General features: G+C 39.8%; 1 protein-coding gene across 1 annotated transcript; it reads left to right on the top strand.

The window, feature by feature from the left end:
• Positions 1–23,438: 23,438 nt before the first annotated feature.
• On the top strand, positions 23,439–25,637 carry LOC308171943 (uncharacterized protein; the record flags this gene model as incomplete). The annotated part of the gene is made up of 2 exons (XM_080546856.1): positions 23,439–24,102; positions 25,585–25,637. 2 exons carry the CDS (start codon positions 23,439–23,441, stop codon positions 25,635–25,637), a joined length of 717 nt encoding a protein of 238 aa, XP_080402982.1.
• Positions 25,638–27,172: the final 1,535 nt, after the last annotated feature.

Genomic DNA, 27,172 nt, shown 5'->3' on the forward strand with positions numbered 1-27,172 from the left:
AGACCAGAATTCCTGCTCTTAAGTGTAGGAGTAGGGTTGGAGTATCAGACTGTTTAGGGGTCACAGATATCATGGTTTTTAACGGGATAGTTCAACCTATTTTCATGATTAGATAAAAATGTATCTTATTTCACTATTCACCTCATAGTGAAATCCTATCCAGGAAACATTCTTGTGGTGAAGAAAGTGCAAATGCAGGTGCAAATGACTGAGTGGCAGACATTGTATATACTTCTGATGTGTTTTTACCTGTTATTTCTGAAATGTCAAGTTTTTTTTTTTTGTATGTTTGATTATATTTTCTGTTTCATATTTCAAAGTTTGCTTTCATTGTAATTCTGTATATTCTCACTTTGACAATAAATCTGAGTCAAACTTCATTTTCTTTGTATGATTTTCTTTGAGTGAGAAAATGTATAGAGGTGAATGGTTTACTTTTCAAAACAAGTGAGAAAACAGTTGAATTTGGATGGAATGTATACCTATAGTGATCTGTCAGTGAAATATAATTAGTTTTACAGTTTGGTACATGAGAAAGGTCAAATGGCACTGGTGGTGCCAAAAGTTCTCCAAATGGCACAATTTGGTGGTCCGTCTGGACATACCTGTACTAAAACCTCTCCAAAGTGTCACTGGCTCACATACTAGCTTCTAACTCTACACAAGTACTAAACATACATTGGAATACTGATTACATACAAAGTCCTAGCTCTATTTGCTACTACACAGTAACATCTATTTTGATTCTGACATCCCACAGGTGTTAGCTTTCATCTGATACCAAGATTATTACAATGGCCCTTATGGTTGTGGAGATATTCTATATTCATTGTGGGCATGTCATTTCCTGCAGGTTATAATTCTGCTTCATTTTTCAGTTAATTATTGATGATTGTATATCTTTGTCATGTGTAGAATGTTAGAGGAAGCAAGATCTGAGCATATCCACACAAAACCTGAAGGTGGTATCCTGGCATTGGTATTATTTTTCAGGTAGTGGATGAGCACAGCGTGCCAGTAAAGGACCATGTGGACAGCCTGGCAGAGTAACCAGGCTGTCAGCACCATCCTCGGCTTGTGACAGGAACCCTGCTGGTGACAGGAACCCTGCTGGAACCCTGCTGGAATACGCTTAACTTGTTTATTTGTGATTATTTAAATAACAAATGTTCAATTTCAAATATGGATCTTTTATCTCCTCTCTGTAAATAGTTATTTATTTAACCTCAGGGTTTTTAAGCGGTTAACTTGTTTATTTGTGTGTGAGTATGTTTTTTGTGATTATTAAAATAACAAATGTTCTATTTCAAATATAAATCTTTCATCTGAGTTGTATTTGATCATTTAGACACATTGCTAATAGCAAGTGACGCAATGCACGAGAGAAAGAAACAGGTCTGATCATTTTATAACAGATCCTTTCTCACAAAGATACCCATGCAACTTGAATAGAGTATCATACCTATAGGCCCATAACACAGTCTTTAAACATCATTAAAACAACAACTTGAATAAAGTATCGTACCTATAGGCCCATAACACAGTCATTAAACATCATTAAAACAACAGCAAGTGTATATAATCTTCTGTTATGTCACAAGAAGCAAGATGTTGGCTCAAGGGATCTAGAATTTACACAAAACAATACTGTTGTGGAAAGACAGTTCATCGCTGCAATATGTGCACACTATTTTGTTTTAGTTTTTTGGCTCAGTCATCATGTTGAAGTTTGGACTGAAGTGTACGTTGAAGCCCAAATCCAATTTATCCCATTCCAACACTGGGTGTGGTTTTAACCTTAAAATATCAAAAGACCTTTTTATCAAATGGGGACACTCACTGGCAAGTAACACAACAAAAGTATTCATTTCATAAACAGTGTTTTCCACAGAGACATCAGCCAGAGGTGTGACACTATTTACATCCCAATAACCACTGTAATGAGCTCCATACCAATTGTCATGAGCTGATTGACCATTTGGCTGGGTTTCTGTGGAATGTTATTAAAAAGGCACAACAAAATACTGGAAAGAAACATCTCACAATAATGAAAATGACAACAACACACTACTCATAAAACATACATTAAAATAAGATCAAACATGACTATACACCCAACTACTGAAACATTCAAATGTAATAGCAAGGAAAAAAGGGGTTTGTCGATTTGATCACAGACAGGATGTCTGCTAGGTGCCTCATTCATCTGTAACACAAAGGACCCAGAACACTTGTAAAGTGTAAAGTGGTTTCAGCTGGGTCAGGCAATTCATTTGACTCCCAAGCATAGAGAGTGATCGACCCTGAGTCATCTGAATAAATTCGCTAGACAAGCCAATATATTGTAATGCAGTGGGTTTGGTGAGTAATCCCTACTGCTACCTAGTTAACTAAAAGATACTTTACATTAATAGCAGGCTCACAAAACAAGCTGTGTTAGTTGACTAGCCAGTGTGTCATTGATTTTCATTGAAATGTATTCTCATTTTTCGAAATAAAAGTGCAAACATTAAACAGCTTCCACCCCACTGATGGAAATGTGTTTGTGTTGATGAGAAGTGATAATATCTTGTCTTCCTTATTGTTGTATTATTAGTATTTTTACCCCTCAGTAACCCCTCAGAACTGAGGTAGAGCTTTGCTTTGTATCTTGCTTCTCTAAGAGCTCTTAATAAACGGAGGAGACTTTGTTTCATCACATCGTGTACCTTAGTGGTAAGTTGTTGTAAGCCTAGCAACTCACGTGTATCTTTATTATTGATTAATTAGTAGAAATTACACGACAAGACACAGCTGTATGTCACACCTCATGGTTGAAACTCACTTGATCCATATTCTAGAAGTGTTGCTGAGTACAGTGGTAGTAATCATGTTTAGCCTTGGAAGATTATTTGTGTACAATCCATTATATGTCCCTTTATGCAGTGCAGCAGTCTTTCACCACAATAATTAGGATATTAGAAGAATTATGTAGTTGCATATCATTTGCGTTACTTTATCCAAATGTAGTATTTCTAAATGCTTAAACAAGCTTTTATTTTTAAGAAATGTACCCGAGCTAAGTGGGCGGAGTTCCAGAACATAGCTCCGGAAGGACCCGGTGATGACGTCATCAAAAGACGACAACGTGTTTATAACATGCTTCATTCTACTCCTGATGTGAGTCCGTCGAGGTCGCCAGCTTGGAGGAAATATATTTTATTTCTTATTTTTTAGACTTCCGACAGGGCCGTTTGGAGCAGCGCCGGTATCTCCACATTGGTGAAAACGCAGAAATGTAAGTAAAACGTGTTCGTAACAGCAAGTCCTGCATCGCATTGCTTCATTGTTCGTAATGGTGGTTGTTTCTTGAGGAAAGTTTAAATGAGGTGAACATACTAATCAGAAGAGATGTTGTATCTGTTTGATCGTTTCTACCGGAATACACCACGGAACAAACATATGTTCTGATGAGTATTTTGATTTCATATCAACACGTTTTCGTCTGTCCTTTGTGCAACTCGTGTGAGGCCGTGGTTTGCAGTTGCAAAGTCACAATGTCTGCTCTGAATGAGGTCGAAATGGGATAGACTGGATATCAGAGTAAAGAACAGTGATATTCTAGACTTAATAGGGTGAATTTACAAAGGCTGAATAGATAAGTCGCTTTGAAAGTTGTTGACTTCTGTTACAGTGTGTCCACGTTTCCAATCTAGACCTTATTTATCTATGAAATATTGCAGAATGTCATTTCTAGTTAGTCTGTTTAGTTGAAAGGTTAGATAGATATGATGTTGGAAAGATAGATGGTTAGACAGTCAGAGTTTGATAGATAGATAGATGGATTGTATGTTACAGATAGTTAAATAGATAGATAAATATATAGAAGGTTAGACAGAGTCAGATAGTTAAATAGATAGATAGATAGAAGGTTAGACAGAGTCAGATAGTTAAATAGATAGATAGATAGGAGTCTGGGGTAGTTCAGTGGACCGGGTGGAGGGTTGGTTGACTGGTTGAGAGTGGTAGTGTCGGTTGTTGAAGAGTTGAGTGTTGTTGTGTAATCATTGAAGTTGAATAGGTATCAAAACCGAAAGTCATAAAAACACGAGTTAGACGACTCTGCGCGTTTTAAAGTTGGATTTGTGTGAAGAGCTTGTTTTCTCTCCCTAACCCTCATGAATTCAGAGAAGGAATTTAGCAATAGATGGTACCATTTGTTATTCAGGGAGACAGCCAGCCAGGAGGTAGGCTATTAATGATGCCCAGAGTAATCATGAGAAAGGCTTGGAATAGGCCTATATGGGGGAAAGAGTTAGCCTAATCACTGATCAAAGGGTTTCACAGCAACAGCCCCAGGATATTGAGCTGGGAGTTGGGGGTACGGTATGTAAATGAGTATTTGGGGAGGGGTCCCCAGGAGAATTCTATAAGAGATGATATTTCTGAGTGCCTAGAGAGTTGCATCGTGAACTCGCTCAGGCCCCGGTCTGTAATAAAGGGCCTCTTGTGATCAGCAGCTCCGGTTTCTTAGAGAGTTTTTATTGTTATTATTTGAAGGTGTTAGAGTAAAGTCTTCCCCAACAGTTATCTGAGTAGCAGCAGGTGGACGAATTTAAACAAGTAAAGTAACATATGTGTGGTGGCCTGGGAAAACCCTTCACATGGTGGCATTTTGACATTTTCATTTTTTAATATTTCCATAAATTAGAAGTTCTCAGCTATTCATAACTGGTTGAATGACTGAGATAGCCCTTTATTTTAAAAAGTTATGAGCATTTTAATGTAGCATGTCAAAAAAACTGAAAGGGGAGAAATCCTCCCCTTTCTCCTCCGGGTCGGGGGAGGAGCCTATGCAGATCGGCCGGTCTCGTTTGTCTGCTTGTGATGCGGTGGTAGTCTGCTCGCCTCGTCGGTATGCGAGGGACAGATCCATTTGTGTGTCTTCTAGTTAAGATTTTATTACTTTATGCTTATTGTGAGCATCAGTAAACTGGCAATAACATAGGTGGAAGTATCGTCTCTCCTTTCGCTCATGTGTGCGTGCGTTGCTTAACTGAGAATGAGACACGTTCAACGTGATGTTGTTTCGCTAGCAAACTACCCGCCACAAAAACATCAAAATAAGTACTTTCTCTTTTGTTTTCTTAAAATGTTTATTCACCATAATGTAGTATGGAGTTCAAAGTACTAGAATACCACATAATATCAAAATCGCCAAAATCGCGATTTCCATCTATATTTGCTCTTTGCCACGAACGAACGCCAGCGACATCCGACGGGTTTTCCCAGGCCACCACATATATACACTAACGTTAGGCCTGTATGCACAACTCCAACTCTGTCAACCTAACTTTTCAATTTGTAGTGTTTAAATGATCTATTATAACTGTCAAGATATCCTATAATGACCACCTCAATACCCACCATAATTGTATCTTAACCTTGGCTAGAGTGTTTGTCAAGGCTTCTTCTTCATTTCTTTATAATACTACTTTGCATATGCTGTCTACTGCCAGTCGCCCCCTGCTGGATCTATAACGGCATTGCATGGAAATGCTTCTTGAAGGGAGATTCTCAATGCAGCAAAGCAATCCTGTATACTATCCTGTACTGTGGCAGAATCCTGCATGCATTCAAAAGTATTTTGACAGACCACATGTCAAACTGTTCTTGGGCAAGTCACTGTACCCCAAATTGCTCCCAATGAGCGGGCTCGCGCCTCTCATGGTAGCTTGCTGCCAGTGGTGTGTGAATGGGTGAATTAGAGGCCATTGTAAAGCGCTTTGGAATAGGTCAGTCCATTGACCAATATGCCTCATCTGCACTGAAGCTATTGAAAAACAATACAATCTTCGCCGTTACAATTATACAAGGCATGCAGCTTTCAGAGAATCATACCCTGAGAAGTCATATCCTGAGACCCGTCACAGAAAAATAGACCTAAAAGCAACTTAAAAGCTGGATATGGACATGCCAGTGGAATTATTAGCAGAACGTTATCTGAACGAGAGGGCAACTAGTGCATCTCTCCGGGCTGTCTGGGTTCTACAATCATAACAAGCCATTTACCTCATTCATGTTTTGACTGAGAAGTTATTTGTTATTTAAGTCACTATAATGTGCATGTGAAAAAAGAGCCTATAACACGAAATGTTAAACAAGAGCATGTGAAGAAAAAAAACACGAAATGTTAAATGAGTATGTGAAAAAAAACAAAAACGAAATGTTAAATGAGAGCTATGAGTGTGTCCCCATTCTTGCATGCGAATAGGCGCTACGTCTGCCGAATTCCATTTAAAAGACGGGAATTAGTTTCAGCTTTGCTACTGCTATTTAGATGCAAGGTTGAAGCTTTGTGAATGAGTTAGGTCTGAATCGTCCTGCATTGGAAGAACGATATGAATCTATGCTATGGCCGCGTTCGTAAATTCGCTCTGAGAGAATCAGAGCGTCCACGTGACTGCCTCTAGTCCAATCAAATTACTTGGTTCCATGACGACGTTGAATCCAGTGTGCGCTCCGACGAATTTACGAACGCGCCCTATATGTTCTAAACGGTATTTCCCTCCTCACATTTTCTGAATTCATTAATATTTAAAAAAATATAAATATTACACGGGCCCGATGGGAAGCTTTGGTGGGCCGCATTCGGCCCGCGGGCCGCCTGTTGGTGACCCATGCTTTACAATAACAATTCATAGTAGTGCATATTCTTTGTTAGGTGTTTGGTAATCTGAATGTTTGTGAAATTAACTCTCCACTATGTGTTGCTCTTCCTTTGTTTACATTACACAGATCCATCTCACAGCCCAGCTACCATGTCTGAAGCCAAGTCCACAGAGTCCCTGGGTTCACAGCAGGGTCCAGAGATGGTGGCAGTGAAGTTGGAGGACTGCAGTCAAACACTGGAACATAATGTGTTAGTGAAAGAGGAAGAAGAAGAAATGATGGTGGCTGGAAGAGAGGAAGAGGAGGAAAAAGCTATGATGGTGAAAGAAGAAATAGAAGAGGAAGTGGAGGAGAAAGATGTGATAATGAAAGAAGAGGAGGAAGTGGAGGAGAAAGATGTGATTGTGAAAGAAGAAAATGGAGGAGAGGAAGGAACGGATGGTAAGTTCATGAACTTGGCTAATATTATAATTGTATGTAATGTACATTATTGGTCTATGGTGTTAATTGTGTATTAGGGATGGGTCCTTATTTATTATTACCATTACCTACTTGTTCAGAGGTTATCTGGACCAGGTTATTGTAGCTGTATTGAATATTATTTAACAGACAGAACGCAGTGTGTCTTAACTGATGGGGTTAAATCAGGTTTTTTAGACATAACAAAGGATGGATCAAGGATGGATTCTTGGTCATGTTTTTTTTACTATTTACATTAAGAATATTGGGTTCTGTAAATAATTAAGTAATAATAAAGTATCCTGCATTCAGATGTATGTGAGTGCACCACTCACCCAGAGGGGTAGAGAATCAGGCCACAGCCCAGCCAACATGAAAGACACTTTACTATAATAATTCATAGTAGTGCATATTCTTTGTTAGGTGTTTGTTAATCTGATAATCTAATTTGAGAAATTAACTCTCCACTATGGCTCTTCCTTTGTTTACATTACACAGATCCATCTCACAGCCCAGCTACCATGTCTGAAGCCAAGTCCACAGAGTACCTGGGTTCACAGCAGGGTCCAGAGATGGTGGCAGTGAAGTTGGAGGACTGCAGTCAAACACTGGATCTTAATGTGGTAGTGAAAGAGGAAGAAGAAGAAGTTGTGGTGAAAGAAGAGGAGGAAGGGGAGGAAAACACTCTGATGGTGAAAGAAGAAATGGAAGAAGAGGAAGTGGAGGAGAAAGATGTGATGATGAAAGAAGAGGAGGGAGGAGATGATTTACTGGAGACAGATAGTGAGTTGGATGGTAAGTTCATGAACTTGACTACTATTATAATGTATTTATTGTACATTGCTCTATGGTGTTAATTGTGCATACGGGATGGGTCCTTATATATTATTACCATTACGCAGGGGTTAAAGTGGGATTTATTAAGTCGGGGGGCTCTGTGTTAGAGGTGGGTAAAGGTGCGGGAGTGATGGTGGGGCTCAATACTGCCTCACAAATCAAACCATAAATGATCTTGAAATTAAAATGTCCATAATGCAATTTTAAATTTCAATCCATTTTATTTCTTTTTCATTGAGTTTCCTGTAATACAGCAGGCCAATAACGTACACTGACAGTCTCTAATCTTGGTTATCTCGTATCTCTTACACAGTAAGTTAGCTAGTTATTTATATACAATCTTAGTTCAGAAGATCCCAGATGGGCTGGTATGTTGAAGCCTGTCCTCTCTGCATGCATGCCAAGTGACTAGCAGATCTTCTTTTTTTCTTCTTTTTAAAATATTTTTTATTCCAGTATAGAAGATTGATACATTGAAAAAGGCATGAATATTTTCTGTTTTTCTCCATCCCCTCCACCCACCCCTCCCTCTCAAACATGTCTGCATGCATATATACATATACATTTGCCCATCTACACACACACAAATATAAACAAGTTTACGACTAGCAGATCTTCTAGATCTTCTTCTTTACATATTTCATGGGGTTCCAACACTCAAGAGGAGGTCCAACTAGTTAAATAAAAATAAGAGCTGAGGTGTTTTCAATTCTCAGTTGTGTGCGCAAAGGTGTGACAACATTATTCATTTCTGAAAAACCTCTTTCCCAATCTGCACTACTCACAGGAATGGTATCAATTGCATGTCTGAGTTTAAGAAGGTTGTGGTTTTAAGTGATGTATTGATGTCTCTATTCAAATGTATTTCTTATGTGTTGTTTTGTAATGGTATAGATATTGTGGACAGGGGGCAACTGCAAAAGAGGCCTTGTTCTCAGTGTGTTTTCCCCTGTATGAATTAAGGTTGAATGAAATGTTTCTAATCCTGTATATGTTCCTACTCTTACAGGAGAGAGCTCCAACCCAGGCTCAGACAGCGAGCCCAGCTCCACCATGTCAGGAAACCACAAACAACCACAGGCTCACAGAGGAGAACATACTTACCTTGACCGTCAGTTTGGGAAGAGTTTAGCTTCCCCTAACACCCTAAAGAAACATCAGAGGAAACACACAGGAGAGAAGTCACACAACTGCACCGAGTGTGGCAAGAGTTTCAGTAGACTAGAAAACCTTAAGGTACATCAGAGAATTCACACAGGAGAGAGGCCATACCACTGCACCAAGTGTGGGAAGAGTTTCAGTCAACTAGGAACCCTAAAGATCCACGAGAGAACACACACAGAAGAGAGGCCATATGACTGCTCCCAGTGTGGGATGAGATTTAATGAGGCAGGAAAGCTTAAGATCCATCAGAGAACACACACAGGAGAGAGGCCATACCACTGCTCCCAGTGTGGGAAGAGTTTTACTACTCCAAGAGCGCTAAAGACCCACGAGAGAATACATACAGGAGAGAGACCGTACCACTGCTCCCAGTGTGGGAAGAGTTTCAGTAGACTAGATCACCTTAAGACCCATGAGAGAATACATACAGGAGAGAGACCGTACCACTGCTCCAAGTGTGGGAAGAGTTTCAGTCAACTAAGTACCTTAAAGTTACATCAGAGAATTCACACAGAAGAAAGGCCATACCACTGCTCCCAGTGTGGGAAGAGTTTCAATCGACTAGAAGACCTAATGAGACATCAGATAATACACACAGGAGAGAGACCGTACCAGTGCTCCCAGTGTGGGAAGAGTTTCAATCGATTAGGAACCCTAAAGAGACATGAGAGAACACACACAGGAGAGAGGCCATATCACTGCTCCCAGTGTGAGAAGAGTTTCAGTCAACGAGGAGACCTAAAGAAACATCAGAGAATACACACAGGAGAGAGGGACCACTGCTCCCAGTGTGGCAAGAGTTTCTCTCAACTAGGAGACCTAAAGAACCATCAGAGAATACACACAGGAGAGAACTGGTACCACTGCTCCCAGTGTGGGAAGAGTTTTACTCTATTAGGAACCCTAAAGACCCATCAGAGAACACACATAGGAGAGAAGCCATAACATTTGTGGGGAGTGTGAGGAGAGTTACAAACATCCCCCAAAGGTACATCAGAGAATACACACAGGAGAGAGTACCACTGCTCCTAGAGTCAGAACAGTTTCAGTAAGTCCTGCAACCTGAGAGCATCATGGTACGCACACTGACAGAGTTCCATTACCCCTTGTGTAGTACCATATATCCCTGCTGGGACCATATATACTGAAACATGTATGCACTCACTGCAATGTAAGTTGCTTTGGATAAAAGTGTTTGCATATATTATTATTATTATTATTATTATTATTATTATTATTATTATATTTAAAAAGAAGATATATTCATCCATGTATTTATAGTAACTTGTGGTCTTTGGTCACAGAACTGGAAGGTTGTATCCTCCAATGGATTCTGTATTTGACCTCATTAGAAGAATTGTAATAACCAACACATGGTCCTCAGTGTTAGGAGTTAAGTGTAGGAGTAGGATTGGAGTATCAGACTGTTTAGTGGTCACAGACATCATCGTTTTTTACGGGATGGTTCAACCTATTTTCATGATTAGATAAAAAATGAATCTTATTTCACTATTGTCCTCATAGTGAAATCCTATCCAGGAAACATTCTTGTGGTGAAGAAAGTGCAAATGCAGGTGCAAATGACTGAGTGGCAGACATTGTACAGTATATACCGTACTTCTGATTTGTTTTTACCTGTTATTTCAGCAATTTCAAGCTTTGGTTTTATTGTGTGTTTGATTATATTTTCTGTTTCATATTTCAACGTTTGCTTTCATTGTAATTCTGTATATTCTCAGTTTGACAATAAATCTGCGTCAAACTTCATTTTCTTTGTATGATTTTCTTTGAGCGGGAAAACGTATAGAGGTGAATGGTTTACTTTTCAAAACAAGTGAGAAAACAGTTTAATTTGGATGGAATGTATACCTATAGTGATCTGTCGGTGAAATATAATTAGTTTTACAGTCTGGTACATGAGAAAGGTCAAATGGCACTGGTGGTGCCAAAAGTTCTCCAAATGGCACAATGTGGTGGTCCGTCTGGACATACCTGTACTAACACCTCTCCAAAGTGTCACTGGCTCACATACTAGCATCTAACTTGGGACAAGTACTAATCATACATTGGAATACTGATTACATACAAAGTCCTAGCTCTATTTGCTACTACACAGTAACATCTATTTTGATTCTGACACCCCACAGGTGTTAGCTTTCATCTGATACCAAGATTATTACAATGGCCCTTATGGTTGTGGAGATATTCTATATTCATTGTGGGCATGTCACTTCCTGCAGGTTATAATTCTGCTTCATTTTGTATTCAGTTAATTATTGATGATTGTATATTATCTTTGTCATGTGTAGAATGTTATTCTGAAGTCAGATCTGATATATTATTTTTCAGGTAGTGGATGAGCACAGCGTGCCAGGAAAGGACCATGTGGACAGCCTGGCAGAGTAACCAGGCTGTCAGCACCATCCTCGGCTTGTGACAGGAACCCTGCTGGAATACGCCTAACTTGTTCATTTGTGTGTGAGTGTGTGTTTATTTGTAATTATTTAAATAACAAATGTTCTGTTTCAAATATGAATCTTTTATCTCCTCTCTGTAAATAGTTATTTATTTAACCTCAGGGTTTTTAAGAGGTTAATTTGTTTATTTGTGTGTGAGTATGTTTTTTGTGATTATTAAAATAACAAATGTTATTACATTTATAAATGCTATTTCAAATATAAATCTTTCATCTGAGTTTTATTTGATCATTTAGACACATTGCTAATAGCAAGTGATGCAATCCACGAGAGAAAGAAACAGGTCTGATCATTTTATAACATCCTTTCTCACAAAGATCCACATGCAACTTGAATAAAGTATCGTACCTATAGGCCCATAGCACAGTCATTAAAAATCATTAAAACAACAGATTCTTCCTCTACAACATCAGAAGGATACGACCATTCCTTACCAGAGAGGCAGCGCAACTCTTGACCCAGGCACTGGTCATCTCCCGCCTGGATTACTGCAATGTACTCCTGGCTGGGCTCCCCGCTTCAGCCATTAGACCTCTGCAGCTCATCCAGAATGCTGCTGCCCGGCTGGTATTCAACCTCCCCAAATACTCGCATGTCACCCCTCTCCTTCGCACCCTGCACTGGCTCCCGATAGCAGCTCGCATCAGATTCAAGACCCTGGTGCTTGCATACCAGGCAGCTAAAGGGACAGCCCCTGCCTACCTGAAGGAAATGGTAACCCCCCAAACCCCTGCCCGCTCACTCCGCTCCTCCACCTCGGCTGGCCGACTGGCCCCACCTCCTCTACACAGCAGTCGGGCTGCCCGATCACGTCTCTTCACAACACTGGCTCCCCGCTGGTGGAATGAGCTCCCCACGGCCGTCAGAACGGCTGAGTCACTACCCATCTTCCGTCGTAGACTGAAGACCCATCTCTTCAGGTTACATCTTAACTGCTCCTCCTGAGACATCTTCTGACCCTCACCACTACGTCTCCTAAAGACACCCGCTTTCCCCTCTACTGTGTCCCTAAGAACTTCTATTGCCCCCCTTGTACTGTTTCTCAGTTTCTCCAGATTTTTTTTTTTAATTTAGTAGAAGGCGATATGGAGAAGGTTTTTTCTTCTATCAGTGGCCCCGGGCCCGAGCTAGATTACTCTTCCTGCAACGAATGGTGGATTGCTGATTCACATGCTTAGTATTCAAATGTATTGATTGTAAGTCGCTTTGGAATAAGGCGTCTGCTAAATGCCAAAAATGTAAAATGTAACAACAGCAAGTGTATATCATCTTCTGTCATGTCACAAGAAGCAAGATGCTGGCTCAAGGGATCTTGAAATTACACAAAACAATACTGTTGTGAAAAGACAGTTCATCGCTGCAATATGTGCACACAATTTTGTTTTAGTTTTTTGGCTCAGTCATCATGTTGAAATTTGGACTGAAGTGTACGTTGAAGCCCAAATCCAATTCATCCCATTCCAACACTGGGTGTGGTTTTAACCTTAAAATATCAAAATACCTTTTATCAAATGGGGACACTCACTGGCATGTTACACAACAAAAGTATTCCTTTCATAAACAGTGTTTTCCACAGAGACATCAGCCAGAGGTGTGACACTATTTACATCCCAATAACCACTGTAATGAGCTCCATACCAATTGTCATGAGCTCATTGACCATTTGGCTGGGTTTCTGTGGAATGTTATTAAAAAGGCACAACAAAATACTGGAAAGAAACATCACACAATAATGAAAATGACAACAACACACTACTCATAAAACATACATTAAAATAAGATCAAACATGACTATACACCCAACTATTAATACATTCAAACGTAATAACATGGAAAAAAGGGGTCTACATTTAGATGCAGGTTTGCTGTTCAGAATTACCTTGATCCTTATCAACAGAGAAATATCAAACAAGGCAGATACAGTGCTGTAACGTTAAAAGTAAATCAGGCTTGTATGCAAACACAGTTACAATAGTGGGTGTGTGTGTGTGTGTGTGTGTGTGTGTGTGTGTGTGTGTGTGTGTATGTGTGTGTGTGTGTGTGTGTGTGTGTGTGTGTGCGTGTGTGCATGCGTGCGTGTGGTTGGACTGTCTACTCAGCTCTCACTGTCTCTAGCTGTCAGTCTGTTTCCAAGCTTCGTCAGGATGTTGCTCATATTGTTTTTGCTCCTCTCAACATTTCTTGGTAAGTTTTTAAATATTCATGTTGTTAGAAGTAAGATAACATTACAATTGAATTATTGTATAAGTAGTTTTCGATCAGATAACTAATAATTCACATACAATTCTACATCAAAATCTTCTCATGAGGTGCATCAAATCCAGATTGTCAGTTTACCATTAAAACATCATCAGGAATAACTTTACAACATAATGACCATATGAATGTGTTGCAGATCATAGTCTTGAGGATTCAATACAGCCGGTGAGAACTGAGGTGAATGTCCTCCAAGGATCAGACGTCACTCTCTCCTGTAACTATGAAGGCAATGTCAACAACTTACAGTGGTACCGTCAACATCCCCGATCAAGACCAGAATTCCTGCTCTTAAGTGTAGGAGTAGGGTTGGAGTATCAGACTGTTTAGGGGTCACAGATATCATGGTTTTTAACGGGATAGTTCAACCTATTTTCATGATTAGATAAAAATGTATCTTATTTCACTATTCACCTCATAGTGAAATCCTATCCAGGAAACATTCTTGTGGTGAAGAAAGTGCAAATGCAGGTGCAAATGACTGAGTGGCAGACATTGTATATACTTCTGATGTGTTTTTACCTGTTATTTCTGAAATGTCAAGTTTTTTTTTTTTGTATGTTTGATTATATTTTCTGTTTCATATTTCAAAGTTTGCTTTCATTGTAATTCTGTATATTCTCACTTTGACAATAAATCTGAGTCAAACTTCATTTTCTTTGTATGATTTTCTTTGAGTGAGAAAATGTATAGAGGTGAATGGTTTACTTTTCAAAACAAGTGAGAAAACAGTTGAATTTGGATGGAATGTATACCTATAGTGATCTGTCAGTGAAATATAATTAGTTTTACAGTTTGGTACATGAGAAAGGTCAAATGGCACTGGTGGTGCCAAAAGTTCTCCAAATGGCACAATTTGGTGGTCCGTCTGGACATACCTGTACTAAAACCTCTCCAAAGTGTCACTGGCTCACATACTAGCTTCTAACTCTACACAAGTACTAAACATACATTGGAATACTGATTACATACAAAGTCCTAGCTCTATTTGCTACTACACAGTAACATCTATTTTGATTCTGACATCCCACAGGTGTTAGCTTTCATCTGATACCAAGATTATTACAATGGCCCTTATGGTTGTGGAGATATTCTATATTCATTGTGGGCATGTCATTTCCTGCAGGTTATAATTCTGCTTCATTTTTCAGTTAATTATTGATGATTGTATATCTTTGTCATGTGTAGAATGTTAGAGGAAGCAAGATCTGAGCATATCCACACAAAACCTGAAGGTGGTATCCTGGCATTGGTATTATTTTTCAGGTAGTGGATGAGCACAGCGTGCCAGTAAAGGACCATGTGGACAGCCTGGCAGAGTAACCAGGCTGTCAGCACCATCCTCGGCTTGTGACAGGAACCCTGCTGGTGACAGGAACCCTGCTGGAACCCTGCTGGAATACGCTTAACTTGTTTATTTGTGATTATTTAAATAACAAATGTTCAATTTCAAATATGGATCTTTTATCTCCTCTCTGTAAATAGTTATTTATTTAACCTCAGGGTTTTTAAGCGGTTAACTTGTTTATTTGTGTGTGAGTATGTTTTTTGTGATTATTAAAATAACAAATGTTCTATTTCAAATATAAATCTTTCATCTGAGTTGTATTTGATCATTTAGACACATTGCTAATAGCAAGTGACGCAATGCACGAGAGAAAGAAACAGGTCTGATCATTTTATAACAGATCCTTTCTCACAAAGATACCCATGCAACTTGAATAGAGTATCATACCTATAGGCCCATAACACAGTCTTTAAACATCATTAAAACAACAACTTGAATAAAGTATCGTACCTATAGGCCCATAACACAGTCATTAAACATCATTAAAACAACAGCAAGTGTATATAATCTTCTGTTATGTCACAAGAAGCAAGATGTTGGCTCAAGGGATCTAGAATTTACACAAAACAATACTGTTGTGGAAAGACAGTTCATCGCTGCAATATGTGCACACTATTTTGTTTTAGTTTTTTGGCTCAGTCATCATGTTGAAGTTTGGACTGAAGTGTACGTTGAAGCCCAAATCCAATTTATCCCATTCCAACACTGGGTGTGGTTTTAACCTTAAAATATCAAAAGACCTTTTTATCAAATGGGGACACTCACTGGCAAGTAACACAACAAAAGTATTCATTTCATAAACAGTGTTTTCCACAGAGACATCAGCCAGAGGTGTGACACTATTTACATCCCAATAACCACTGTAATGAGCTCCATACCAATTGTCATGAGCTGATTGACCATTTGGCTGGGTTTCTGTGGAATGTTATTAAAAAGGCACAACAAAATACTGGAAAGAAACATCTCACAATAATGAAAATGACAACAACACACTACTCATAAAACATACATTAAAATAAGATCAAACATGACTATACACCCAACTACTGAAACATTCAAATGTAATAGCAAGGAAAAAAGGGGTTTGTCGATTTGATCACAGACAGGATGTCTGCTAGGTGCCTCATTCATCTGTAACACAAAGGACCCAGAACACTTGTAAAGTGTAAAGTGGTTTCAGCTGGGTCAGGCAATTCATTTGACTCCCAAGCATAGAGAGTGATCGACCCTGAGTCATCTGAATAAATTCGCTAGACAAGCCAATATATTGTAATGCAGTGGGTTTGGTGAGTAATCCCTACTGCTACCTAGTTAACTAAAAGATACTTTACATTAATAGCAGGCTCACAAAACAAGCTGTGTTAGTTGACTAGCCAGTGTGTCATTGATTTTCATTGAAATGTATTCTCATTTTTCGAAATAAAAGTGCAAACATTAAACAGCTTCCACCCCACTGATGGAAATGTGTTTGTGTTGATGAGAAGTGATAATATCTTGTCTTCCTTATTGTTGTATTATTAGTATTTTTACCCCTCAGTAACCCCTCAGAACTGAGGTAGAGCTTTGCTTTGTATCTTGCTTCTCTAAGAGCTCTTAATAAACGGAGGAGACTTTGTTTCATCACATCGTGTACCTTAGTGGTAAGTTGTTGTAAGCCTAGCAACTCACGTGTATCTTTATTATTGATTAATTAGTAGAAATTACACGACAAGACACAGCTGTATGTCACACCTCATGGTTGAAACTCACTTGATCCATATTCTAGAAGTGTTGCTGAGTACAGTGGTAGTAATCATGTTTAGCCTTGGAAGATTATTTGTGTACAATCCATTATATGTCCCTTTATGCAGTGCAGCAGTCTTTCACCACAATAATTAGGATATTAGAAGAATTATGTAGTTGCATATCATTTGCGTTACTTTATCCAAATGTAGTATTTCTAAATGCTTAAACAAGCTTTTATTTTTAAGAAATGTACCCGAGCTAAGTGGGCGGAGTTCCAGAACATAGCTCCGGAAGGACCCGGTGATGACGTCATCAAAAGACGACAACGTGTTTATAACATGCTTCATTCTACTCCTGATGTGAGTCCGTCGAGGTCGCCAGCTTGGAGGAAATATATTTTATTTCTTATTTTTTAGACTTCCGACAGGGCCGTTTGGAGCAGCGCCGGTATCTCCACATTGGTGAAAACGCAGAAATGTAAGTAAAACGTGTTCGTAACAGCAAGTCCTGCATCGCATTGCTTCATTGTTCGTAATGGTGGTTGTTTCTTGAGGAAAGTTTAAATGAGGTGAACATACTAATCAGAAGAGATGTTGTATCTGTTTGATCGTTTCTACCGGAATACACCACGGAACAAACATATGTTCTGATGAGTATTTTGATTTCATATCAACACGTTTTCGTCTGTCCTTTGTGCAACTCGTGTGAGGCCGTGGTTTGCAGTTGCAAAGTCACAATGTCTGCTCTGAATGAGGTCGAAATGGGATAGACTGGATATCAGAGTAAAGAACAGTGATATTCTAGACTTAATAGGGTGAATTTACAAAGGCTGAATAGATAAGTCGCTTTGAAAGTTGTTGACTTCTGTTACAGTGTGTCCACGTTTCCAATCTAGACCTTATTTATCTATGAAATATTGCAGAATGTCATTTCTAGTTAGTCTGTTTAGTTGAAAGGTTAGATAGATATGATGTTGGAAAGATAGATGGTTAGACAGTCAGAGTTTGATAGATAGATAGATGGATTGTATGTTACAGATAGTTAAATAGATAGATAAATATATAGAAGGTTAGACAGAGTCAGATAGTTAAATAGATAGATAGATAGAAGGTTAGACAGAGTCAGATAGTTAAATAGATAGATAGATAGGAGTCTGGGGTAGTTCAGTGGACCGGGTGGAGGGTTGGTTGACTGGTTGAGAGTGGTAGTGTCGGTTGTTGAAGAGTTGAGTGTTGTTGTGTAATCATTGAAGTTGAATAGGTATCAAAACCGAAAGTCATAAAAACACGAGTTAGACGACTCTGCGCGTTTTAAAGTTGGATTTGTGTGAAGAGCTTGTTTTCTCTCCCTAACCCTCATGAATTCAGAGAAGGAATTTAGCAATAGATGGTACCATTTGTTATTCAGGGAGACAGCCAGCCAGGAGGTAGGCTATTAATGATGCCCAGAGTAATCATGAGAAAGGCTTGGAATAGGCCTATATGGGGGAAAGAGTTAGCCTAATCACTGATCAAAGGGTTTCACAGCAACAGCCCCAGGATATTGAGCTGGGAGTTGGGGGTACGGTATGTAAATGAGTATTTGGGGAGGGGTCCCCAGGAGAATTCTATAAGAGATGATATTTCTGAGTGCCTAGAGAGTTGCATCGTGAACTCGCTCAGGCCCCGGTCTGTAATAAAGGGCCTCTTGTGATCAGCAGCTCCGGTTTCTTAGAGAGTTTTTATTGTTATTATTTGAAGGTGTTAGAGTAAAGTCTTCCCCAACAGTTATCTGAGTAGCAGCAGGTGGACGAATTTAAACAAGTAAAGTAACATATGTGTGGTGGCCTGGGAAAACCCTTCACATGGTGGCATTTTGACATTTTCATTTTTTAATATTTCCATAAATTAGAAGTTCTCAGCTATTCATAACTGGTTGAATGACTGAGATAGCCCTTTATTTTAAAAAGTTATGAGCATTTTAATGTAGCATGTCAAAAAAACTGAAAGGGGAGAAATCCTCCCCTTTCTCCTCCGGGTCGGGGGAGGAGCCTATGCAGATCGGCCGGTCTCGTTTGTCTGCTTGTGATGCGGTGGTAGTCTGCTCGCCTCGTCGGTATGCGAGGGACAGATCCATTTGTGTGTCTTCTAGTTAAGATTTTATTACTTTATGCTTATTGTGAGCATCAGTAAACTGGCAATAACATAGGTGGAAGTATCGTCTCTCCTTTCGCTCATGTGTGCGTGCGTTGCTTAACTGAGAATGAGACACGTTCAACGTGATGTTGTTTCGCTAGCAAACTACCCGCCACAAAAACATCAAAATAAGTACTTTCTCTTTTGTTTTCTTAAAATGTTTATTCACCATAATGTAGTATGGAGTTCAAAGTACTAGAATACCACATAATATCAAAATCGCCAAAATCGCGATTTCCATCTATATTTGCTCTTTGCCACGAACGAACGCCAGCGACATCCGACGGGTTTTCCCAGGCCACCACATATATACACTAACGTTAGGCCTGTATGCACAACTCCAACTCTGTCAACCTAACTTTTCAATTTGTAGTGTTTAAATGATCTATTATAACTGTCAAGATATCCTATAATGACCACCTCAATACCCACCATAATTGTATCTTAACCTTGGCTAGAGTGTTTGTCAAGGCTTCTTCTTCATTTCTTTATAATACTACTTTGCATATGCTGTCTACTGCCAGTCGCCCCCTGCTGGATCTATAACGGCATTGCATGGAAATGCTTCTTGAAGGGAGATTCTCAATGCAGCAAAGCAATCCTGTATACTATCCTGTACTGTGGCAGAATCCTGCATGCATTCAAAAGTATTTTGACAGACCACATGTCAAACTGTTCTTGGGCAAGTCACTGTACCCCAAATTGCTCCCAATGAGCGGGCTCGCGCCTCTCATGGTAGCTTGCTGCCAGTGGTGTGTGAATGGGTGAATTAGAGGCCATTGTAAAGCGCTTTGGAATAGGTCAGTCCATTGACCAATATGCCTCATCTGCACTGAAGCTATTGAAAAACAATACAATCTTCGCCGTTACAATTATACAAGGCATGCAGCTTTCAGAGAATCATACCCTGAGAAGTCATATCCTGAGACCCGTCACAGAAAAATAGACCTAAAAGCAACTTAAAAGCTGGATATGGACATGCCAGTGGAATTATTAGCAGAACGTTATCTGAACGAGAGGGCAACTAGTGCATCTCTCCGGGCTGTCTGGGTTCTACAATCATAACAAGCCATTTACCTCATTCATGTTTTGACTGAGAAGTTATTTGTTATTTAAGTCACTATAATGTGCATGTGAAAAAAGAGCCTATAACACGAAATGTTAAACAAGAGCATGTGAAGAAAAAAAACACGAAATGTTAAATGAGTATGTGAAAAAAAACAAAAACGAAATGTTAAATGAGAGCTATGAGTGTGTCCCCATTCTTGCATGCGAATAGGCGCTACGTCTGCCGAATTCCATTTAAAAGACGGGAATTAGTTTCAGCTTTGCTACTGCTATTTAGATGCAAGGTTGAAGCTTTGTGAATGAGTTAGGTCTGAATCGTCCTGCATTGGAAGAACGATATGAATCTATGCTATGGCCGCGTTCGTAAATTCGCTCTGAGAGAATCAGAGCGTCCACGTGACTGCCTCTAGTCCAATCAAATTACTTGGTTCCATGACGACGTTGAATCCAGTGTGCGCTCCGACGAATTTACGAACGCGCCCTATATGTTCTAAACGGTATTTCCCTCCTCACATTTTCTGAATTCATTAATATTTAAAAAAATATAAATATTACACGGGCCCGATGGGAAGCTTTGGTGGGCCGCATTCGGCCCGCGGGCCGCCTGTTGGTGACCCATGCTTTACAATAACAATTCATAGTAGTGCATATTCTTTGTTAGGTGTTTGGTAATCTGAATGTTTGTGAAATTAACTCTCCACTATGTGTTGCTCTTCCTTTGTTTACATTACACAGATCCATCTCACAGCCCAGCTACCATGTCTGAAGCCAAGTCCACAGAGTCCCTGGGTTCACAGCAGGGTCCAGAGATGGTGGCAGTGAAGTTGGAGGACTGCAGTCAAACACTGGAACATAATGTGTTAGTGAAAGAGGAAGAAGAAGAAATGATGGTGGCTGGAAGAGAGGAAGAGGAGGAAAAAGCTATGATGGTGAAAGAAGAAATAGAAGAGGAAGTGGAGGAGAAAGATGTGATAATGAAAGAAGAGGAGGAAGTGGAGGAGAAAGATGTGATTGTGAAAGAAGAAAATGGAGGAGAGGAAGGAACGGATGGTAAGTTCATGAACTTGGCTAATATTATAATTGTATGTAATGTACATTATTGGTCTATGGTGTTAATTGTGTATTAGGGATGGGTCCTTATTTATTATTACCATTACCTACTTGTTCAGAGGTTATCTGGACCAGGTTATTGTAGCTGTATTGAATATTATTTAACAGACAGAACGCAGTGTGTCTTAACTGATGGGGTTAAATCAGGTTTTTTAGACATAACAAAGGATGGATCAAGGATGGATTCTTGGTCATGTTTTTTTTACTATTTACATTAAGAATATTGGGTTCTGTAAATAATTAAGTAATAATAAAGTATCCTGCATTCAGATGTATGTGAGTGCACCACTCACCCAGAGGGGTAGAGAATCAGGCCACAGCCCAGCCAACATGAAAGACACTTTACTATAATAATTCATAGTAGTGCATATTCTTTGTTAGGTGTTTGTTAATCTGATAATCTAATTTGAGAAATTAACTCTCCACTATGGCTCTTCCTTTGTTTACATTACACAGATCCATCTCACAGCCCAGCTACCATGTCTGAAGCCAAGTCCACAGAGTACCTGGGTTCACAGCAGGGTCCAGAGATGGTGGCAGTGAAGTTGGAGGACTGCAGTCAAACACTGGATCTTAATGTGGTAGTGAAAGAGGAAGAAGAAGAAGTTGTGGTGAAAGAAGAGGAGGAAGGGGAGGAAAACACTCTGATGGTGAAAGAAGAAATGGAAGAAGAGGAAGTGGAGGAGAAAGATGTGATGATGAAAGAAGAGGAGGGAGGAGATGATTTACTGGAGACAGATAGTGAGTTGGATGGTAAGTTCATGAACTTGACTACTATTATAATGTATTTATTGTACATTGCTCTATGGTGTTAATTGTGCATACGGGATGGGTCCTTATATATTATTACCATTACGCAGGGGTTAAAGTGGGATTTATTAAGTCGGGGGGCTCTGTGTTAGAGGTGGGTAAAGGTGCGGGAGTGATGGTGGGGCTCAATACTGCCTCACAAATCAAACCATAAATGATCTTGAAATTAAAATGTCCATAATGCAATTTTAAATTTCAATCCATTTTATTTCTTTTTCATTGAGTTTCCTGTAATACAGCAGGCCAATAACGTACACTGACAGTCTCTAATCTTGGTTATCTCGTATCTCTTACACAGTAAGTTAGCTAGTTATTTATATACAATCTTAGTTCAGAAGATCCCAGATGGGCTGGTATGTTGAAGCCTGTCCTCTCTGCATGCATGCCAAGTGACTAGCAGATCTTCTTTTTTTCTTCTTTTTAAAATATTTTTTATTCCAGTATAGAAGATTGATACATTGAAAAAGGCATGAATATTTTCTGTTTTTCTCCATCCCCTCCACCCACCCCTCCCTCTCAAACATGTCTGCATGCATATATACATATACATTTGCCCATCTACACACACACAAATATAAACAAGTTTACGACTAGCAGATCTTCTAGATCTTCTTCTTTACATATTTCATGGGGTTCCAACACTCAAGAGGAGGTCCAACTAGTTAAATAAAAATAAGAGCTGAGGTGTTTTCAATTCTCAGTTGTGTGCGCAAAGGTGTGACAACATTATTCATTTCTGAAAAACCTCTTTCCCAATCTGCACTACTCACAGGAATGGTATCAATTGCATGTCTGAGTTTAAGAAGGTTGTGGTTTTAAGTGATGTATTGATGTCTCTATTCAAATGTATTTCTTATGTGTTGTTTTGTAATGGTATAGATATTGTGGACAGGGGGCAACTGCAAAAGAGGCCTTGTTCTCAGTGTGTTTTCCCCTGTATGAATTAAGGTTGAATGAAATGTTTCTAATCCTGTATATGTTCCTACTCTTACAGGAGAGAGCTCCAACCCAGGCTCAGACAGCGAGCCCAGCTCCACCATGTCAGGAAACCACAAACAACCACAGGCTCACAGAGGAGAACATACTTACCTTGACCGTCAGTTTGGGAAGAGTTTAGCTTCCCCTAACACCCTAAAGAAACATCAGAGGAAACACACAGGAGAGAAGTCACACAACTGCACCGAGTGTGGCAAGAGTTTCAGTAGACTAGAAAACCTTAAGGTACATCAGAGAATTCACACAGGAGAGAGGCCATACCACTGCACCAAGTGTGGGAAGAGTTTCAGTCAACTAGGAACCCTAAAGATCCACGAGAGAACACACACAGAAGAGAGGCCATATGACTGCTCCCAGTGTGGGATGAGATTTAATGAGGCAGGAAAGCTTAAGATCCATCAGAGAACACACACAGGAGAGAGGCCATACCACTGCTCCCAGTGTGGGAAGAGTTTTACTACTCCAAGAGCGCTAAAGACCCACGAGAGAATACATACAGGAGAGAGACCGTACCACTGCTCCCAGTGTGGGAAGAGTTTCAGTAGACTAGATCACCTTAAGACCCATGAGAGAATACATACAGGAGAGAGACCGTACCACTGCTCCAAGTGTGGGAAGAGTTTCAGTCAACTAAGTACCTTAAAGTTACATCAGAGAATTCACACAGAAGAAAGGCCATACCACTGCTCCCAGTGTGGGAAGAGTTTCAATCGACTAGAAGACCTAATGAGACATCAGATAATACACACAGGAGAGAGACCGTACCAGTGCTCCCAGTGTGGGAAGAGTTTCAATCGATTAGGAACCCTAAAGAGACATGAGAGAACACACACAGGAGAGAGGCCATATCACTGCTCCCAGTGTGAGAAGAGTTTCAGTCAACGAGGAGACCTAAAGAAACATCAGAGAATACACACAGGAGAGAGGGACCACTGCTCCCAGTGTGGCAAGAGTTTCTCTCAACTAGGAGACCTAAAGAACCATCAGAGAATACACACAGGAGAGAACTGGTACCACTGCTCCCAGTGTGGGAAGAGTTTTACTCTATTAGGAACCCTAAAGACCCATCAGAGAACACACATAGGAGAGAAGCCATAACATTTGTGGGGAGTGTGAGGAGAGTTACAAACATCCCCCAAAGGTACATCAGAGAATACACACAGGAGAGAGTACCACTGCTCCTAGAGTCAGAACAGTTTCAGTAAGTCCTGCAACCTGAGAGCATCATGGTACGCACACTGACAGAGTTCCATTACCCCTTGTGTAGTACCATATATCCCTGCTGGGACCATATATACTGAAACATGTATGCACTCACTGCAATGTAAGTTGCTTTGGATAAAAGTGTTTGCATATATTATTATTATTATTATTATTATTATTATTATTATTATTATTATATTTAAAAAGAAGATATATTCATCCATGTATTTATAGTAACTTGTGGTCTTTGGTCACAGAACTGGAAGGTTGTATCCTCCAATGGATTCTGTATTTGACCTCATTAGAAGAATTGTAATAACCAACACATGGTCCTCAGTGTTAGGAGTTAAGTGTAGGAGTAGGATTGGAGTATCAGACTGTTTAGTGGTCACAGACATCATCGTTTTTTACGGGATGGTTCAACCTATTTTCATGATTAGATAAAAAATGAATCTTATTTCACTATTGTCCTCATAGTGAAATCCTATCCAGGAAACATTCTTGTGGTGAAGAAAGTGCAAATGCAGGTGCAAATGACTGAGTGGCAGACATTGTACAGTATATACCGTACTTCTGATTTGTTTTTACCTGTTATTTCAGCAATTTCAAGCTTTGGTTTTATTGTGTGTTTGATTATATTTTCTGTTTCATATTTCAACGTTTGCTTTCATTGTAATTCTGTATATTCTCAGTTTGACAATAAATCTGCGTCAAACTTCATTTTCTTTGTATGATTTTCTTTGAGCGGGAAAACGTATAGAGGTGAATGGTTTACTTTTCAAAACAAGTGAGAAAACAGTTTAATTTGGATGGAATGTATACCTATAGTGATCTGTCGGTGAAATATAATTAGTTTTACAGTCTGGTACATGAGAAAGGTCAAATGGCACTGGTGGTGCCAAAAGTTCTCCAAATGGCACAATGTGGTGGTCCGTCTGGACATACCTGTACTAACACCTCTCCAAAGTGTCACTGGCTCACATACTAGCATCTAACTTGGGACAAGTACTAATCATACATTGGAATACTGATTACATACAAAGTCCTAGCTCTATTTGCTACTACACAGTAACATCTATTTTGATTCTGACACCCCACAGGTGTTAGCTTTCATCTGATACCAAGATTATTACAATGGCCCTTATGGTTGTGGAGATATTCTATATTCATTGTGGGCATGTCACTTCCTGCAGGTTATAATTCTGCTTCATTTTGTATTCAGTTAATTATTGATGATTGTATATTATCTTTGTCATGTGTAGAATGTTATTCTGAAGTCAGATCTGATATATTATTTTTCAGGTAGTGGATGAGCACAGCGTGCCAGGAAAGGACCATGTGGACAGCCTGGCAGAGTAACCAGGCTGTCAGCACCATCCTCGGCTTGTGACAGGAACCCTGCTGGAATACGCCTAACTTGTTCATTTGTGTGTGAGTGTGTGTTTATTTGTAATTATTTAAATAACAAATGTTCTGTTTCAAATATGAATCTTTTATCTCCTCTCTGTAAATAGTTATTTATTTAACCTCAGGGTTTTTAAGAGGTTAATTTGTTTATTTGTGTGTGAGTATGTTTTTTGTGATTATTAAAATAACAAATGTTATTACATTTATAAATGCTATTTCAAATATAAATCTTTCATCTGAGTTTTATTTGATCATTTAGACACATTGCTAATAGCAAGTGATGCAATCCACGAGAGAAAGAAACAGGTCTGATCATTTTATAACATCCTTTCTCACAAAGATCCACATGCAACTTGAATAAAGTATCGTACCTATAGGCCCATAGCACAGTCATTAAAAATCATTAAAACAACAGATTCTTCCTCTACAACATCAGAAGGATACGACCATTCCTTACCAGAGAGGCAGCGCAACTCTTGACCCAGGCACTGGTCATCTCCCGCCTGGATTACTGCAATGTACTCCTGGCTGGGCTCCCCGCTTCAGCCATTAGACCTCTGCAGCTCATCCAGAATGCTGCTGCCCGGCTGGTATTCAACCTCCCCAAATACTCGCATGTCACCCCTCTCCTTCGCACCCTGCACTGGCTCCCGATAGCAGCTCGCATCAGATTCAAGACCCTGGTGCTTGCATACCAGGCAGCTAAAGGGACAGCCCCTGCCTACCTGAAGGAAATGGTAACCCCCCAAACCCCTGCCCGCTCACTCCGCTCCTCCACCTCGGCTGGCCGACTGGCCCCACCTCCTCTACACAGCAGTCGGGCTGCCCGATCACGTCTCTTCACAACACTGGCTCCCCGCTGGTGGAATGAGCTCCCCACGGCCGTCAGAACGGCTGAGTCACTACCCATCTTCCGTCGTAGACTGAAGACCCATCTCTTCAGGTTACATCTTAACTGCTCCTCCTGAGACATCTTCTGACCCTCACCACTACGTCTCCTAAAGACACCCGCTTTCCCCTCTACTGTGTCCCTAAGAACTTCTATTGCCCCCCTTGTACTGTTTCTCAGTTTCTCCAGATTTTTTTTTTTAATTTAGTAGAAGGCGATATGGAGAAGGTTTTTTCTTCTATCAGTGGCCCCGGGCCCGAGCTAGATTACTCTTCCTGCAACGAATGGTGGATTGCTGATTCACATGCTTAGTATTCAAATGTATTGATTGTAAGTCGCTTTGGAATAAGGCGTCTGCTAAATGCCAAAAATGTAAAATGTAACAACAGCAAGTGTATATCATCTTCTGTCATGTCACAAGAAGCAAGATGCTGGCTCAAGGGATCTTGAAATTACACAAAACAATACTGTTGTGAAAAGACAGTTCATCGCTGCAATATGTGCACACAATTTTGTTTTAGTTTTTTGGCTCAGTCATCATGTTGAAATTTGGACTGAAGTGTACGTTGAAGCCCAAATCCAATTCATCCCATTCCAA

The sequence above is a fragment of the Nansenia antarctica genome, assembly GCF_963989245.1.
Source record: "Nansenia antarctica genome assembly, chromosome: 16".
NCBI lineage: Eukaryota > Metazoa > Chordata > Actinopteri > Argentiniformes > Microstomatidae > Nansenia > Nansenia antarctica.